Source organism: Physella acuta, unplaced genomic scaffold (genome assembly GCF_028476545.2).
Source record: "Physella acuta isolate Inbredline_101_S28 unplaced genomic scaffold, ASM2847654v3 ptg001679l, whole genome shotgun sequence".
Taxonomy (NCBI): Eukaryota; Metazoa; Mollusca; class Gastropoda; family Physidae; genus Physella; species Physella acuta.
Genome location: NW_026733192.1, coordinates 15,066 through 33,014, shown reverse-complemented (window position 1 = coordinate 33,014; position 17,949 = coordinate 15,066). Strand labels below are relative to the sequence as shown.

General features: G+C 37.8%; 1 protein-coding gene across 1 annotated transcript; it reads left to right on the top strand.

The window, feature by feature from the left end:
- Positions 1–1,178: 1,178 nt before the first annotated feature.
- LOC131929806 (transcription factor MafB-like) lies at positions 1,179–6,304 on the top strand. The gene has a single exon (XM_059286192.1). It carries the CDS (start codon positions 1,520–1,522, stop codon positions 2,663–2,665), a length of 1,146 nt encoding a protein of 381 aa, XP_059142175.1. The 5' UTR covers positions 1,179–1,519; the 3' UTR covers positions 2,666–6,304.
- The last annotated feature ends 11,645 nt before the right edge of the window (positions 6,305–17,949 follow it).

The following is a 17,949-nucleotide window of genomic DNA, read 5'->3' as shown; positions in this document are numbered from 1 at the left end:
TAGAAAACTTGTGGGTTTTTTTATTATTATTATCATTAACAAATAGGCGTTTGTTAGTTTTTAAACTGAGTTCGTTTTTTTCACTCTAGGTAACCGATAGTTAGCCTTCAGTTAAAATAGCAGGCCGATGAGTAAAATGTGTAGGTCTTAGAGTGACCTTAAACTTTAAAGCCTTAACTATCCACTACTTCAAAGTTGACTAAACATGATATAGGCCTCCAGCTGATCCAACACTTTAGGCCCCTTATGTGCATCTGTAGGCCTATACCCAATCACAGCCCTGCTTACTAATTTAACTTGGATGTCGGAATTAATATCATAACTATTCAGATGAATATGGACAGGGATTTATATTATGCTAAACAACGCCGGTCGATGAGATTCAAAGACGGTTTTGTGCCGCAAAAGGGAAAGGAGAGAGGTTAAAGGTTTCGTGGAAGCAGTTTCTATTTATAGTGATGATCTGTACATTTAAAACGGGGACTTTGATGCCGGCACTAGAAAATGGTTTTAAAAAATATCTTTCGCTATTAAAATACTAGAAATTCTGACAAGTACACGTTTAAATACATTTTAAATTGTGTAAATAAGAAATAGTACAATTTTATTTAAAATTGTTTTACGAAGGTGAAGGACGCATGTAAAACATGAAGTAGGCACGTGCCGATCTCGCCGGCCATAGTTAAAAAGTTCCGACAGTGAGCAAATATGAGCAGAATGTTTCTCATTCGGTGGTTTTTAAATTGACAATTTCGGTTATAAAATAGACAGATCCTGTTCAGAAACAATTTGCAGGCTACCGGCTAGAAACCGAGCCCACGATAGAGGGCTTAATCCCAGTTGCTTCAACAGGCTGACCATAATAATTATTATAAAACATTGCTTTTCACAACTAGATCTAATCAATTACTAGACCAAGAATGTTTCCAAGCATAATATGTATGACTTCTTACAAATCTGTAGTATTGTATGGTTTTTATTTAGTCTGAAACTTTCAGCCGGTAAAAACCAGCATATATCACCTTAGCCTCTTTATCGCAAAAAGCCTTGAACAAGCTGCCTAAAATATTGTATTCTGAGCCCAGCGATTGGCTGACAACAACATTGATCCTGAAATAGTAGCTGTGACGTATGCAGCAGTATAAAAGCCGACGGGGATCCCCTCAGTGCCTGTCGTTGCCTTAGCTCTCAGCCTGTGCAGTTCGTTGAATTTGTGCTGTGACTGAATTGCTGGTGAACTACCAGTCCGTGCTTGTAATTTTAACTGGATATTATCATTCTGTTTTGTGTGAAATTATCTTCATTATTCACGTGGAATAAATTCTCTTATCACGTTGACAGAAGAAAACTACACACAACTCAAAGACGAATTGTCGGCTTGCTAACTGTTCGCAAGTTAAAAGGCTTGATAAAAACCAGTGACCTAGTCTTGGGAGCGAGGCAACACCAGGCTCAAACTAACATTGAACCTTTATTTTTTTTAAACTAGGTCTTTTACTTTATTCCCTTCATTTCAACCATGGATGAGCTTGCTGAAAGTTACATCGAAAGCTTCGATCTTTTCATGGACGGGCACGATATGCATCCGCTGCACAGCTCCATGGTAAAGTCAGAACTAGGCCTCTGCAGTGGTGCGGCAACCCCCCAGCCGCAGCAAACCTGTTCTGGTGCTGGGGTCACGGGTCAGGTCACCGGGCAGCTGCAAGTCCCCCCAAGCCCACCATTGTCAGCTGGTGCTAGCAGCAATTTTAGCAGCTCTCATACTACTCCCATCAACTCCATCCCTCCCTCTCCGAGTACTCCTTTACCAACCTCTCAGTCATCCCTTCCTTCGCCTACTCGATCGTTATCCAGTTTTGGCAGCGCTTTCGGAGACCGGGGCTATTTTGAGGACTGGTTTTTAAAACTAGGATCCCAGTGTTCAGATGCTGTCAACAACTTGCCCCTTAAGCCCGATGGCAAGTCGAGCACTCTCGATGAGCTATTACGTTCTTTGGAGCCAGCAAATGTTCACCATAACCCAGTTTCACCATCTGTCAAGTCAGAAACCCAAGATCTTTCAGGGCGTTGTAACAATGAGTTTGATATAGATTATGATGAGGATAACGAATTGGATGTAGAAGATGATTCTCAAAGTATTGCCAGTAGCAGTTGTATGACTTCTATCAAATCATCCAGGCGCAACTCTGTACGTTCACCTCCTATGTCCCCTGAAAGCTCTGTTATTGATGATGATGATTTGGTTTCATTACCTGTTAGAGAACTGAACAGGCGCTTGCAGGGCTGTCCAAAAAGCGAAGTTCAGCGCCTCAAGCAAAAAAGGCGCACATTAAAAAATAGAGGCTATGCTCAGAACTGTCGGTCGAAACGCATGCAGCAAAAAAGTGAATTAGAAACGACAAACAAATCGCTTTTGCAACAAATATCTGATTTGAAACGCCAGCTTAGTGCATCTGTAAGAGAGCGAGATTTTTACAGGCAGCGCTGCCAGCTGCTCAAGACTGAGTTGGTGCGTGCATCTCGAGCAACGGTTTCTAATCTGAAAAATAAGCCGGAATTCGCAGAGTTCCTTGCTAGAATTAAAGAAGAAGATAATGGCAACACCAATGTTAATGCTTCAATCTCAAAGGCAGCCCCCAATGGAAGTGACAATTTTCTTATCTAGATTAGTGCAGGTCTTGCAGAACAATCTTTGTCATCAGTCACTTTGAAATATTTTTAAAAAAATATATGTATACATTCATTTTCAAATTTTTAATGGATGAAAAAAAAATCTTTTAAAAGTGTTTACTTTTATAAATAACAATTTATAGTAAACAATTATACTCTAATTAAATATAAGGATATTGTGTTATTCTTTACCTGTGATCAATAAAAGGTCTTTGAGCTATTTAAATATACAATTAATATAAATTATAATAGGCCTATATTTACATTTAAAAATTTGTAGTTCCTAGTAATTATTCAATAAACTGTTTTGTAAATGTTAATTGTCGAGTCATAGAGTTAAAGCTAATGTAGTAGATTTTTTTTTTAGTTCACCATTGGAAATTAGGACTTATTTTAAATTCAACAAATCCATGTCATTGTGATTTCTGAGGTAGCATTCATATCATATCATGCTTAAATTTGATATCGCGTGAGATGAATTAAGCAGCACCATTTGTGTACTTTTGTTCAGTGTCCTTACTGTTTTGTATCAGATGACATTCAATTCTGTAATATATTCAACATTATGATTATTTCTACTTTTCCTTTCTTTAAAATGAGAGGCAGCAATTGTCCCCAGTGTTTATGTGGTAAAAACAAAAAGACACAATTATACCCTCATATAGTCAATAATTATAAATTCTAACATAAAAAACATACCAGTATGAATTTTACAAAAGTAGAACAGTTTTAGGCATCATAACTATTTATTTTGTTTTTTAAAAGTATAAGAACTTAATGTCAACAGAAATAAGGTATTAATTCTTAAATATGTATGTTAAATATATTATAGTAACTCCTAGCACAATATTTAAGATCTTATTGTATGTTATGTCTAAGTCAAACCTTTATTTTCCAAGAAGTAATCCACTATTCAAACAAAATGGCATTCATTATAGTATACTTTATAACTTATAGTAGCATTCATGTTTGCATTTTATTATATATCAATGCCTGCAGGTCATGTTTTCATGTTTAACTATTTTACGCAATAATATTTAAATGATGGCCTAGGGGAGAATTCTAAAACAATGGATTTTCTCGTCAAAACTTTTGACATTTTGTTTTGTTTTACAAGACTGTTGCGCTTAAGAAATACACTATGAAGTCTTTCGTCAACCAGTAACCCATTCAATTGTTACCTGTGTAAATACTAAGCAAAGAAATAACATTTTGTCCTATCATTGGCTTGTGATAAAACTGTTTTTAGTCATTTAATAAGAATAAATTTGGATTGTTTAATCCATAATGATCAGGGTTTTTAGTCTATTCTGTAACTTCATGCTTGATCATGTGACCATTTTTTAAAAAGAAGCATTTGTATCTGTACTTTTTTTTTTTGTTACTGTTTGCATCATATACTCTGTGATAGTTACTTTGCTGACTATGGGACGGTGACCGCTTGTGGTGAACTATGATACTTCACAAATCATTTATTTCCCTTTAAATCTACTACTACTACTACTACTACTACTGGTAAACAACTCTATGTACCTCACATAAGCAGACAAGCAAAGTTGTATAGCTATGTTGAATTTTGAGTGTTATTTTACTATTTCTTTTTTTTTTAAGATGCAAATTTAAACATCTGTGGCTTGCACATCTCAAATTTTTAAAATAATTCAATAGAAGCTTCTTTTAACTTTTTATATTTTTTTTTAAAAGAATTGTTTTTATCAAATTGTTTATAAGTCTTTTCCAATAATTTAAAAAGATATGTTTTCTAAAAGTAATAAATAATAGAATTTTAAAAATGTAACAATTTTAAACTTTTTTTTTGGAAAAAAAAAACAATTTAAAAAGATTGAAATAATTTTGTTATGAGTCAGGTAAACCAAACTTCTTTCTAAAATAAAAAGCAGCTAATAACTTTTCATGATAAAACATTTGTAGCTTTTGCAGCAGTGTTTCTGGGCGTAGTTTAAAGCACATTTTAACAAAAGAATTATCAATAATAAATGCGTGTATATTTTTCAAAACAGTCTATGTTCATGAAGTTGAATTACAATGCGATATTGTAAAAAAAAAATATTTTCAGTGTTGTATTGTACTTTTGGCAGCTAATTTGTGAAGCATTTCATGGCTGCTTTCACTCGGTACTTGCAGACAATTGATTATGTTTTAGTACCAAACTAACTGCACTGCTTGTTGTATTTTTCAAATATTCTTGTGTAGAATGATTTTGCGTCTCTACATGTAATATTACTATAGCTTAAAGTATACCCCCAGCAAACACCATTATACTTTTGCATTGTTATTTAAATTTGATGAATGAAACAGTAGTCCATGTAGTGAGTTTGATTTATGCTGTGTAGTATTGTATCAATATAACTGAATCCCCTAGCACAGTCTATCAGATATTTTTTCAGTAAATAAATTCATGTATACACAAATTACTATTTTGCTAACAAGTATTGTATTCTTTTTCACTTTTATTTACTATTTCATAGTAATTTGATCTCATTCATTTTTTTTTTGCTAGAAATGGTTTTTATGTTAAAATTAAGTTAGTTTATTAATACAAACTATAATTTTACACAATTACATTCATTTTGCTTTAATATTGTTAAAAAAAATGTAACATTGTTTTTGGAGTATTTATTTTGTAATACTTTTTTTTTTACATTTTATTCAAAATTTAAGATTTGATCTAGATCTATTAGGTTTTAAAAGAAATTAGTCTAATCCATTATTTGAGACATCAGACTGTCCTATAACATGAAAATTAACTGCCTTAATTAATATTAAGATCATAAATTAAAATTTTAATTAACAAAGGATATTCAGTATACTCAAAAACAGCATGAAGTCTGTTAATTTTTATTCACAAGTTACTATGATCTGGAAGAAGCAAATGTTTTAAATTATATAATTTTTTTGTGCTGTTCACAGAATTCCTAGTTTTTAATTAAGCCTATGTATGAAGGAGGAACTGCATGTTTTTTTTTTTTTTATTAACCAATACTTTTTAGAATGTGATAATTAAACTATGTTGCATAAGAGCAATAAATGGAGCAAGGTATGATCTAAAAGAAATTTTGGGAGTGCTAAAAAGATAGATCTTAATGTGATATTTATTGTGTTGTATCTCTTCACTCTTTGCTATATATAGGGTAACAAATTGTTTTCTTATCAACTTTGTTTTAATTCATTTTTCCCCCTCCCACAGCTACTTTAATGAATTTAGCGGATGTTCTCAATTGTTTATAATATGTTTTTACCGTGTTCAGTTTTTGTTTGTTTGAACACTTTGTTCAAGTTAATGAGAGCAAACATGATTGTAACCAATACCTATGTACAGAACATGTGATAAAGCTTTTCTGTGCCTTGTGTCTCATGGGCAACAGTAAATGAATGCATCCTGTACAGTTTGTATGATATACTATTATTCTTCATATAATGACAGTCTGTTACTTTCTCAACTGCTTGAGAGCATTCTCTCAAGCGTGTCACATATAAAAAGGAAAAAAAAAAATGTAAGGTCAAATGGAAAACTCAAAAAAATATGTTTCATTGAGTTGTTTCCTGCACTTATGTTCTCTTTGTATGTTGCTGTTTATTTTCTCAAAGTAATAAAATAACCTGATCAATTGAATACTGTTTTTTTTCTTCACTGATTCTTTTATTTTTAGCTTTGACATCAGGGATGAGCTGAAGTTCTCTTTAAGTTATTACTATCTTAGCTCTCAATCATGATATACAGAGAAGTTAACCTAAACAGAAAATATATTGCTCCATTGGAGACCACAGAAGTACAGTTAATTATATACACTGTATATTATACAGTATTTTTGTATTGCTTTTAACATTATTTCCATTGTTCAATTTGATGAAATGATCAATATTCCAACATTTCTTCTGAACAACCTGGGTGTATCTATGCCTGTGATCAATAGAGTTTAGGCCACACAGCCTGTAGCGGTTTCATGGATTCCTTTTTGCCTAGTCTTGGCATAGGCAATGGTTCGATATTTGAATGAGAATCCGTCAGGTTTGTGTGTTGGATCAAAAGTTTGCACAGTAGTAGTAAACTCGTGCTTGGGTTTAAGCCATCTCCTCTGAAATAATACTGTATCGTCTACTAATCGTTATAAAATGGGTGTGGGGGAAAAATCATTAAGAACCGGCTTGGTGTGTGCAACAGGAACACGGTGTGTTATGGTTATTACATCGACCTAAGGGCGGCGCTGCTGTTACTTTGTCACACTCAGTGTTCAGCAGTGCGTAAATTTAGATCTAATTCTTCCCAACTTAATAATTTACGTTTTCATTTGAAAAAAAAATAATACTGCCACGCTTAAACAAGTCTATATTCCTTATATTAATAGTCTTTCACTGAATACCTTCCTAAAGAGTTTTTTTTTTTAATGTATGGCATATAGAATAGAGATCTATCGACTAGATAATATTATAATTGAGATGGATACAGTCGATTAGGCTGGCTAATGGGTTTTGGTAAAGTTAAAGCCGTTGGATTTTGATGTGTCAATTTGTTTTTAGCAGGCATTAGTTGGTACTTCGAGAAGCTTAATTTTATGGCTGTAGAAAGTGAGCTAGATTATTAGATGTATGTGGCTATGGCGTTTTTTATATTTATGTCAGTCTTTTTTTCTTCTTAAAGTGTGCTCGCAGTGTGTTTTAATTTTTAATTATCTCATTCCCAGCGGTAGGGCGAATGATGAGGCGAAAGGCTAAGAAAGTTTAAGTGGGTTCGGTGGAACGTTGTTTTATTATCTAGATCTAGAATCTAGAAGGAAAACTTTTTTTCTCTTCAAAGCCACCCTATGCTGTTTGGGCTACCACTGCATTAATAAAGCTGAAATAGTAGGCATACAATGAATCCATATCAGTAAGTGTAAATCATCAGAAGTCGAGTGGTTCTCAAAAGGCCTCAGCCTAATGGAGGCTTCATGTTCATATAGCCGAATAGCCTATCTTGGTTCTAAATATTTCAGATATTTTTAAGCAGAATCATTTCACGTTCAACCTGATCATAGTTCAATGCAAATTTAATTATCTAGGTCTAGGAGCTGGCAAGCTTTATATATTTTTTTTTGTGTTTTGGGTCTAGTTTAAAATCATCTTCCTGCGCAAGTTAAAAGTTATAATAAATTATTACGTAATTATAATTTGATATAAACTATAAAATGTTTGTGCTCCACGCTTACTAGATCTCCCTACCATTCTGCCATTCATTATCTAATTAATTATGTCCTTTGCTACTGACAAACATTGATGTACATAAGTTGTTGACTAATGGCATTTCCTGAACTTTATCATTGGATCTCGGGGTTTAGCGAAATGGCACTATTATCACACATCTGCTAATTAAAACAAAATCACTTTCCATCAGACGAAACGCCCACACGGCCCGAGTTGGAGATGAGGGGTTAGGTTAGGGATAGGTTGAGGCTTGTCGTGAATATGAGGTGTGTGGGAAAGCTCACTGGTGTATAGAGTCTAGGGCCTAGTTAGTTGTATTGCCTCCTTATTTATATAGAACGATAAAGGATCTAGTTATATTATAAATACTAAACTGCTCCGTTAGACCTCAAGAAACTGTGTTTATCGATTTGCAATGGCATCATACCTAAAATATCCCTTAACGATTCGAAATTTTAAAAATTTCGAATCGTTAAGGGATATTTAAAACCTTAACTTAACCCTTATTAATTAAGGCTAGAGCAATGACTAGTGTTAGAATGGAGTCGAGGCATTATTAGTGGTCGTAATAACATCAGGAAAATATGGGAATGATTAATCGAAAAGTACGGAGCAAAATGCATTAGTCAAACACATGGAAGTAATGGTAGATAAAATATACTACAAACAACCCCATGCTGCGGCCCAACACAGCAAATCGTGTGTTGTGACCTAGTAACCTAGTTTACGTCAAGGAGATTTTGTGAGATTTAGAATCGATCTTCGATCTCCGGCGAGCATAATCGATTATACCCACCGAAGTAAAGTCCTCTCTGCCTATCAGTAACCAGTACCTGAATTTGTGTTATAGAGAACTTTATTTTCTCCACTATATAATTAAAATGAAAAGTATGTGTATCATTTGAGTACAAGAGTTTTGTGTGGATCGATACTTTCGTGTTTAATGTAGTTTCTACCTGCGATACCAATTCTACCAGCGATACCAGTGTCGATCTGAAATAAAATAAAATGAGTGAAATTGTTTTTTTCTATTTCGACAGCAGGTACCACAAAGCGAACATCATAATTTAGCCTACAGTAGTTGTTGGTTGAATAAAGATAAAGACAAAATGCATGTAGACAACATTTTTTTAATAATAAAAAATGTGGAGATTTTCCAAAGGTAGTTACCCCCCCCCCCCCCCCCCATCCACCAAACGATGGGTGGGGTAAATTATAATGATTTTTATATGCTCACATCTTAACACTGATTGTATCGGCTATATTTATCCTTATCAGAGTTTCTTCATGGCATCCCCCCCCCTCTTCCCGAAAATTTTTTATCGCCCCCCCCCCCCCCCCCCCCCGAACGAAATGAAATTTATATAATTTATATAGAAAATATATACTTTTAACAGTGTCCGCCCCCCCCCCCCCGAAGAAAGTCTACCGCCCCCCCCCCCCCCCCGAAAATTTCAAGTGCCCCCCCCCCCCCCGGAGAAAAAAGTCTGGAAGAAACACTGATCCTTATATCGTATTAATACTATAGAACTCGGATAAGAATTATGGGGGTTAAGGTCACATTTGGCGATCAGGTAACGGTGTGTGTGTGTGTGCTGTATAGTGACATTCGTGTGTTGCGATCCCTTGTTGTATTCAGTTTTTAATTTGTAATGTTATCATTATCATTCCATATGTTACACGGCGTTTTAATTACACTAATGTTGTAACAGATCTAGGTTTAAAAAAAAACATACATAAATTTCGTAAATGAAAAAAAAAGTCAAGTCCAAAACTCAGGAATCAGTATGGTTGACCTAGTTTCTCTCTTCTAGCACAGGAAATCACGTGATATTTAAATGTCTTAAAAGAGTGCTTCACAGAAGTCCTAGCCTGCAATGTGTAATGCCAACCACCGGTAAGCCTTTGAATGCGGCTCGTCGCGACGCCATCATCAATTAACGTGTAGACCGCATGGGGGGAGGGGGCGCACGGCTCCCCGGAGCACGTCTATTGCCCCCATCCTCCGTACAAAATAGAACAAAAATATTTATTTATATTAAAAATAGAAAAAAAATTAACCTGTGTTCGCCCACCCCGAAAGTTTCAAGTGCCCCGTGAGTTGAAAGGGGGGGAGGGGGGTTCTGCTAGTAATACCCTGGTCACACAGTCCTGTTCTCGACCCCCACATTATGTTTATATAGGTGTAGAAAGTCATTATTCTTAAAGCTCTACCTATCACGAAGACCTAGCTAACTCGAGCAGCAATAACAGCAAAGGTATTAAAAAAAAAACATGGGTGCGATCAGTGTTTCTCTTAGACTTTTTTCACAGGAGGGGGGGGGGGCACTTGAAACTTTCGGTGGGGGGTGGGGGAGACATTGGTAAAAGTATATATTTTGTGTAAGCCCGGGATAAACTCTGGGTACGATAGCTTGCTGTACTTCCCTGTCGGTACCTATATGAGCTCGAGAAATATCTGATATCCACCCCCTCCCCACCCACCCGGCAAGTATTTCTTGATAGTATTGCAACTATGGAATCAAAACATCAGTATATGTGTAATTGTTATGGTATTTGTTGTAGTGAGTAATCGTAGACAGATTAAATGTGTGTATATAGCCTACATACACATACGTCCATGTTTACCTAGGCCCCCCCCCCTCCACCCCACCCTAGCTACGACTCTGCATACGATTAAAACTACATCCAATAATTATCGTCTTGGTACCCTAATATTAACCCCAATGTCGCAATTGATCACACAATTTACAAATTATATATTAGAATGTGTTCGCTGAAGACCTTACTGTAAGAAGAAAAAAAAATTGTATCTGTAATCTGCAAAGGTCGAAGGTCACCGCGAGGGCGGTATATCATTGTTTGCGAGTATGGATTTGATCGACATGCGGGCGTGTCACGTGACGGTTGCCGCCAGGAAATCAATCGCCAGCAGGTGGGGCGGGGTCTACTGATTGAACACGGGGCGGGTGTACAGCAGAACGGTTGAACTGGTGGGTTTGATGCGCTCAAACTTAGGGGGCGAGAGGTGTGCGGTCACCCTATGTGGGCATTTTAATTAAGGGTACGTCAAGAAAGCTGATTAGCAATCAGAGTCTGAGAAAAGGCCTACGACCAAAAAAAAAACCCAACTTCTTTTATAATTAATATTGTAACGGGTATTCACAAACAAAAATATAACAAAAAATGAGGCTGCTAATACTGGTATGCACATTTCTTATTAATGAAAGTCGGATTATAAAATTAATAAATTTAAACCTTAATGTCGATGTTTATAAATATGCTGCTAAAAACACCATCCTTTTCCCCCTCATATATAACGCGCAATATTTTGCAATTCTCAACAAATAAAATCAAAAAATTTCTCCGAATATTTTTAGACTTTTTTCTGTGACTTTATTTCTGTGATCTTTATTTTTTCCTACAAGATTTTTTCCTTTGTGACTTTTTTCCTAGCAAAAACGGTTACTTTATTTCTGTGACTTTTCGTTCACACAGATCCCATCTGGCTAAACTTTCCTGTCTTTACACTAACTATATTCTGTACCTGTGTTCAGAGGCGTAGCGGGGGGGGGGGGGGGTGCGGGGGTTGCGGACCGCACTGGGTGACACCATTTAGGGGGGTGACACCAAGGCATAAAATAGCAAAATATATAGAGAAAAATTTGAGGGGGGGTGCAAATCGAAAGTTTGAGGGGGGGGGGGGGTGGAAATCGAATGTTTGAGGGGGTGCAAATCCAAAATTGAAAGTTTGGCGCTACGCCTCTGGGTGGTGACACCATTAAGTGCCGCACCGGGTGACACCCGACCTCGCTGCGCCACTGCCTGTGTCCACCTTCGACTTTGATATATATATATATATATATATATATATATATATATATATATATATATATATATATATATATATATATTTATTTATTTATTTATATATATATATATATATATATATATATATATATATATATATATATATATATATATATATATATATATATATATATATATATATATATTTATATATATATATAGTGGAAGCTACCGAATGGTATGGACCGCCCAGGTTACTGATAGCAAACCGTTATTCTTTTCGCAGCTAAGCCGAGTCGACTCTCCCCCAAGGTGGGGGCTGTTGTGTCGACCATTGAATCCCTCCTGCGCCCCACGTGAGCAGGAACAATAGTTGATCTTTCGCTCCTCCCGCCTCTGATTGTTACCTAGCTGTACTACCTGTGCTTGCGTCACTCGCTACTACTCTTGAGTCTGATCTTGCTTGAGATGCAGGTAGTTGGTTAACTCGCTAACGGGCGGGCTTACAGGCAAAGGTGGGGGAAATTCTGTTAGTTTTTTTTTTTTTTTTTGTGTACCGTAGGGCATATGCAGTAGAACGGCTGACCCAAGACACCTGGGTTTTAGCAGGTGTTGAGAAAAACTTGTGAAATATGAGGCTGAGGTCGGGCGAATAACAAATAGAGATTTGAGTGGGGCGGAGGGAGAAGTGGAGGAAGAGGGGGTGGGGCGGAGTGATAGGTGGAGGAAGAGGGTGTGGGGCGGAGTGAGAGGTGGAGGAAGAGGGAGGGGGGTGGCGGAGTGAGAGGTGGAGGAAGAGGGGGTGGGGGCGGGAGTGAGAGGTGGAGGAAGAGGGGGGTGGGGGCGGAGTGAGAGGTGGAGGAAGAGGGAGGGGGCGGAGTGAGAGGTGGAGGAAGAGGGAGGGGGGTGGCGGCGTGAGAGGTGGATGAAGAGGGGGTGGGGCGGAGTGAGAGGTGGAGGAAGAGGGAGGGGGTGGCGGAGTGAGAGGTGGATGAAGAGGGGGTGGGGCGGAGTGAGAGGTGGAGGAGGGAGTGTGTGGTGGCTGGATTGTAGACTGAGAACTTCGAACTTTAGTGCAGCATAAGCTATGTGGTAGGTATAACGAAACGTCACACCCCCCTCCTCCCCATCTGTCTCATCCGTAGCAGTGTTTCTTACAGACTTTATTTTCCGGGGATGGGCGGACACTGGTAAAAGTATATATTATTTTCTATTATAAATTCTATTTCGATAAGGGGGGGGGGGCGTGCTGTAAAAGTTTTTTCGAGAGGGGGACCCCAAAAGATGACTGGAAAAAACTCTACCAGGTAGCAAGCACCTCCGGTGAAGGTCTTCTGTAACTGTCTATTGAAGTTTCTTATGTAGAGGGGGGGAGCAACAGGTTTTTTTTTAAAATGAAAGATTTAATTAAATTTATGAAATGTGATTTAAGGATATTAAAAAAAAAAGAAGTGAAGACTTGAAGATAACAACATTGTTTTTTATTGTGCTGTTACCCTGACCACATGCGTAGTTTATGAGTTCGATGCGATATTTGGAGCAATAAAAAAGATAATTTGCGTACACATTTTTCACCTATACAATATAATATACACTTTTATCAAAATCTTTTGAGTAAGCTTTACCAACATAATCGATTCTCGTTCTTAGCGATACCATAACTCTTAACCTAACAAAGGGCCGTGGGACTGCGTGTTGGGAGGCTGTGCTAACCCGAAAATTCCGGATCCCGAACTCGAGTCCGTAGAACGTTCCTGAGTCTCCACAGCTCTGATGGGTACCTGACTTATATTAGGAAAGTAAAGGTGGATGGGTATAGAACATAAACAGACAAACTCTTCTTCATCTTGAATACGAATCGCCAAATCCGAAAGGGTAACCTAATCCATGGACATAGAACATATACAGATAAACTCTTCTTTATCTTCCTTACTTCAGAAAGGGTAATACTTGACTTATGGGCCAAGTTATGGGACTTAGAACTCTGCTTCATATTCCCTAAGAACCGCCAGGTCCAAAAGGGTTACTAAACCCAGGACTCATAGCGATTCGATTTACAAAATGTAACACACAATACTACCACTGAATTCAATTCAAAGTATTACAACCAAATGTAGTACTAAGTATTGCTACCAAATGTAATACAAAAGTAGGCTACTCCGACCGTCACCTAGTGCATATAGGTGCACAAAATGTCTGCTCTCTTCTTCACGTTTCGATTTCAAAACGAACCGACCTCTTCTGTTTAAAAAATCAACTTAACCTCTAAAAGACTGGCGAGACTGTGAACGGATATCTTTTGACAAATATGTCTTCACGTCCATTCAACGGTCGATTCAATCGCCAATCCTTGGCATGGGCTTTAAAAAAAAAAAACCTGGGTCATATTTAACTAAGGGGGGGGGGGGGGTAAAACAGAGATTCCTTTCATCTTCTAGCGAGCAATGATCTTCGAAGGGTTACAAAATCACGTTCAGAAAACCTTGTGGAATATTTTGTTTAGCTGTTTGGGCCTACTGTGTTCTCAAGCAGTACTTTGCAAAAGCGTACCGAATTTATTTTTTCTCTCTGCATGTTGAAGTAAATGTTAGGTAGTAATATAAGCAACTTATAAAAGGTTGGAGGGGGTGGAATTTTAAATCATAGTTTATAATTTTTCTTTTTAAATTTTACCAAAGTCGGTCGAGGGTCTCAACACTAAATTGCCTCCCACAAACGGTCAAGTTACCCTTTTTTACATGACGGTCTATGGTGCGGAGGAAGTAGAGTTCATCTGTTTCTGCCACGTCGGCATATAATGGATAGTGGGGTCACTTCTCTGCCCAGCCACCTTTACTTTACCCAACGTAAATACCCACCATAGCTGGGTGGACTCATGGACGTTCTACGGATTTGAGCCTGGGATCAGAACTCGAGACTTTCGTAATAGCAGTCGTAAGCTCTCCCCCCCCCCCCCAACCACGCTCTTCCTACGAGCACCTACCTAGCTAGCATTTATGTGTGTTGATGCGGTCTGTTTTGATTCTTATAAACAGTTTCTCAAACACCTATACTTAATCTATTAAAAAGTCTATAATGTAGCTGAGTCGTTCTCGTGCTACACATTATAATTATAAAAGGTTGGAGGGGGTGGAATTTTAAATCCTAGTTTATTTATATTTTTTTTATATTAGCATATGTAAATAAGGGCGACAACTGCGAGAGTTTGCCCGTGGCAATAAAGGCATCGAACTCACTTGGTAAATTTTGTTTATAGCACATGCCACGTCAATCCAGCTTCTCCGTTTTCCTATATAAAAGATCTCCAAGACATTATTTACTTCATCTTTTTTTCCTCGTAGGTTCCACTGCAGCAGCTGTCTAATAAGACTAATATTGAAATTTCGAGACTTTTTTTTATCGTAGGCATATACACTATACACATCTACTTCATTTTAATTATATTTTCTTATGTGCTGATATAATCGGCTATTTTCACATAGACGCGTGATTGTTATTGTTTCTGGTCAATATGTTTTTTACTGTGGATTTTAATTATTTGTTTACAGAACAATGAAGTTGAGTTAATTGTTTATAAGTGATGAGTCACATTTCCCTGTGTCTGAGAAATTTAGAAAAATAAATGTAACATCCATGCTACACATTCTGAGGTGTGTAATTCTTCATAATGTAAATACATGTCGGTGCAGATGTGTGGTTAATGGGATTTTGCTCATGTGGTGTGTAGCTGTTGTTTTTTTTTACTTGAGTAGTGGAGCTATTTTAAATTTTCCATCCTTGAAAAATGTACCGATTTCCATTTCTGAAAAGGCACCACTTTTTATTTCTGAAGAGGGCACCGCTTTTCATTTCTGAAAAGGGCACCGCTTTTCATTTTCTAAAGAAAGCAACACTTTTCATTTATGAAAAAGGCAGCATTTTTCATTTCTAAAAAAGGCACAACTTTTCGTGCCTGAAAAGGGCACCATTTTTCTTAAAATGGCCGCAGGTGTCTTCTGCTTCCTCTGTTCGCTCACTTGCTTGCTACGCATCTGTGTTTCTGATATATGTATGTGTGGTTTTTTTGTGTGTGGCTAATGGATAATTAACAAACACAATTTTTGTTTTGCGTGAAGGGGAGGTTGGTAGAGGGGGTGGGAAGGTTGTGGAGGGGTTGGGAGAGTGTGAGGAGGTTTAGGAGAGAGTGGGAGGGTGGTGGAGGTGGGATGGTTTTGGAGGGGGTGAGAAGGTGGTAGAGTGGGAAGGAGAGTGAAGTGGGAACTAGAGACTCAACAGATTTAGAACCTCTAAAGGTAGACCTTATTATATCAAAACAAATTTAAGTTTAGGACGGGGTTTAGGTGTGTGTTTTTTTTTAAGCGGTATCGTGAGATGTTATAACTACGAGTACTAGAAGATTACGCTTCAAACAAAATTGCGATATTAAAAAAAAAACAACACTAAAAACAAACTCGCACGGTGATGTTTTAACAAATCATGTTTACTAGTTGTGTCGTAGGCTTTCGCTTTTCACAGCCGACCTGAATAATCGGTCATGTTTCGACGCAATAGAGGATCGATGCTAAACCCCTCGAAATTTCCTTGACGTTAACTAGGTTACGAGGTCATTACACAGGCATGAACTAGGTGAGGGGGGATCTTTTTTTTTTCTTTTGTTTTATTCATGTTTACACAGCGTCCATATAATTTATTATTCCTATGTCTGTGTGTATGAATATTGTTTTTTTTTTAAAGAGAAGAAAGACCGAATGATAAAACTAAAACAAATACCATAAAACATACACCAGTATCGATTTAAAAGTATCGATATAAATAAGAAAAGGTGGGAGGAGGGGGGATGATAAGCATAAACCTAACACGATTGATGCAATCACCTAAGCCGAAGGAACACACTGTGTTGGTGGTGAGAACACGGAAAACAACACACCAAACATACAACACGGTGCACGGTTGGGTGGCGGATCTAGGGGAGGTGACTCTCTGGTCAGAAGGTAGGGGCTCTATATGTCCCAAACTTACGCAATGTTACTCTCAAACAGCTGCTAGTTGTGTTTACTACACACAGTTTCCAAGCTCGTAGATATGACGAAAGACCTAATTTCAAGGGGGATATTAAAAATTAATTAAAAGCCAAGGTTAGGGAATGGATAGGGGTGGGAGGCTTTTAATCTAAATGCATGGAATTAATAATAATTTAGTAATAATAGCATGGGTTGGGCCAAATGGATATATTAGCCACGGTCCCCACCCTCATCTTTATTCTCCCCTGGTTTGGTTCACACGTTCTACCGTGAGCCCCACGTCACTAGAGTTAACACACACGTCACCTGACCTAACACATACGTCACCTGACCAAATTCATATACGTCACCTGACCTAACACACACAGGTCAACTGACCTAACACACACACGTCACCTGACCGTACACATACAAGTTACCTGACCTAACACACACACGTCACCTGACCTGACACAGACACACATCACCTGACCTAACACACACAAGTCACCTGACCTCACACACACACAAGTCACCTGACCTAACACTCATACGCCACCTGACCTAACACACTAGTCACCAGACGTAACACATCAAACTAGACCTAACACATACACAACACACACGTCACCTGACCTAACAAGCACATGTTAGCTGACCTAAAACTTAAATTACCAGACCTAACACACACGACACACACACATCGCCTGACTTAGTACACATGTCCCCAAACCTAGCACACCTACACACATAAAAGTCACCAGTCCCAACACACTGGGGCCATCTAATCTGACACGCAAGACAGGAGACCTCGACATGTTAGGTGAAATCAAGTCAACGCATTGTTTTCTTCCTTCACCTTTCTGTTCTTTTCATTTGCCCAAAGAAAAACATTTCCCTTCTTTATTGGGTAAACAGGGGCTCGCTAATGGTGTGGGGTTTTTTTTGTTCCCCTCGGAATACATCAACCCCCCCCCCCCCCCCCATTTTCCCCCACCGCCCCCCACGCACCGAACAAAATAGAAGAAAATTATATAATTTATAATGAAAATGTATACTTACTTTCACCAATGTCCGCCCCACTACCGGGAAATTTCAATAAATGCCCCCCCCCCGCCCCACGAAATTTCAAATGAACCCCTTCAAATTGTATTTTACATTTCTTTTTTTTTAAAGGGTACATTGAAAAACTTTTGAGCACGCTATCCCCTAAATGCTAGCAATGTTTCTTCCAGACTTTCTTTCTCCGCGGAAGGGGGGGGGGGAT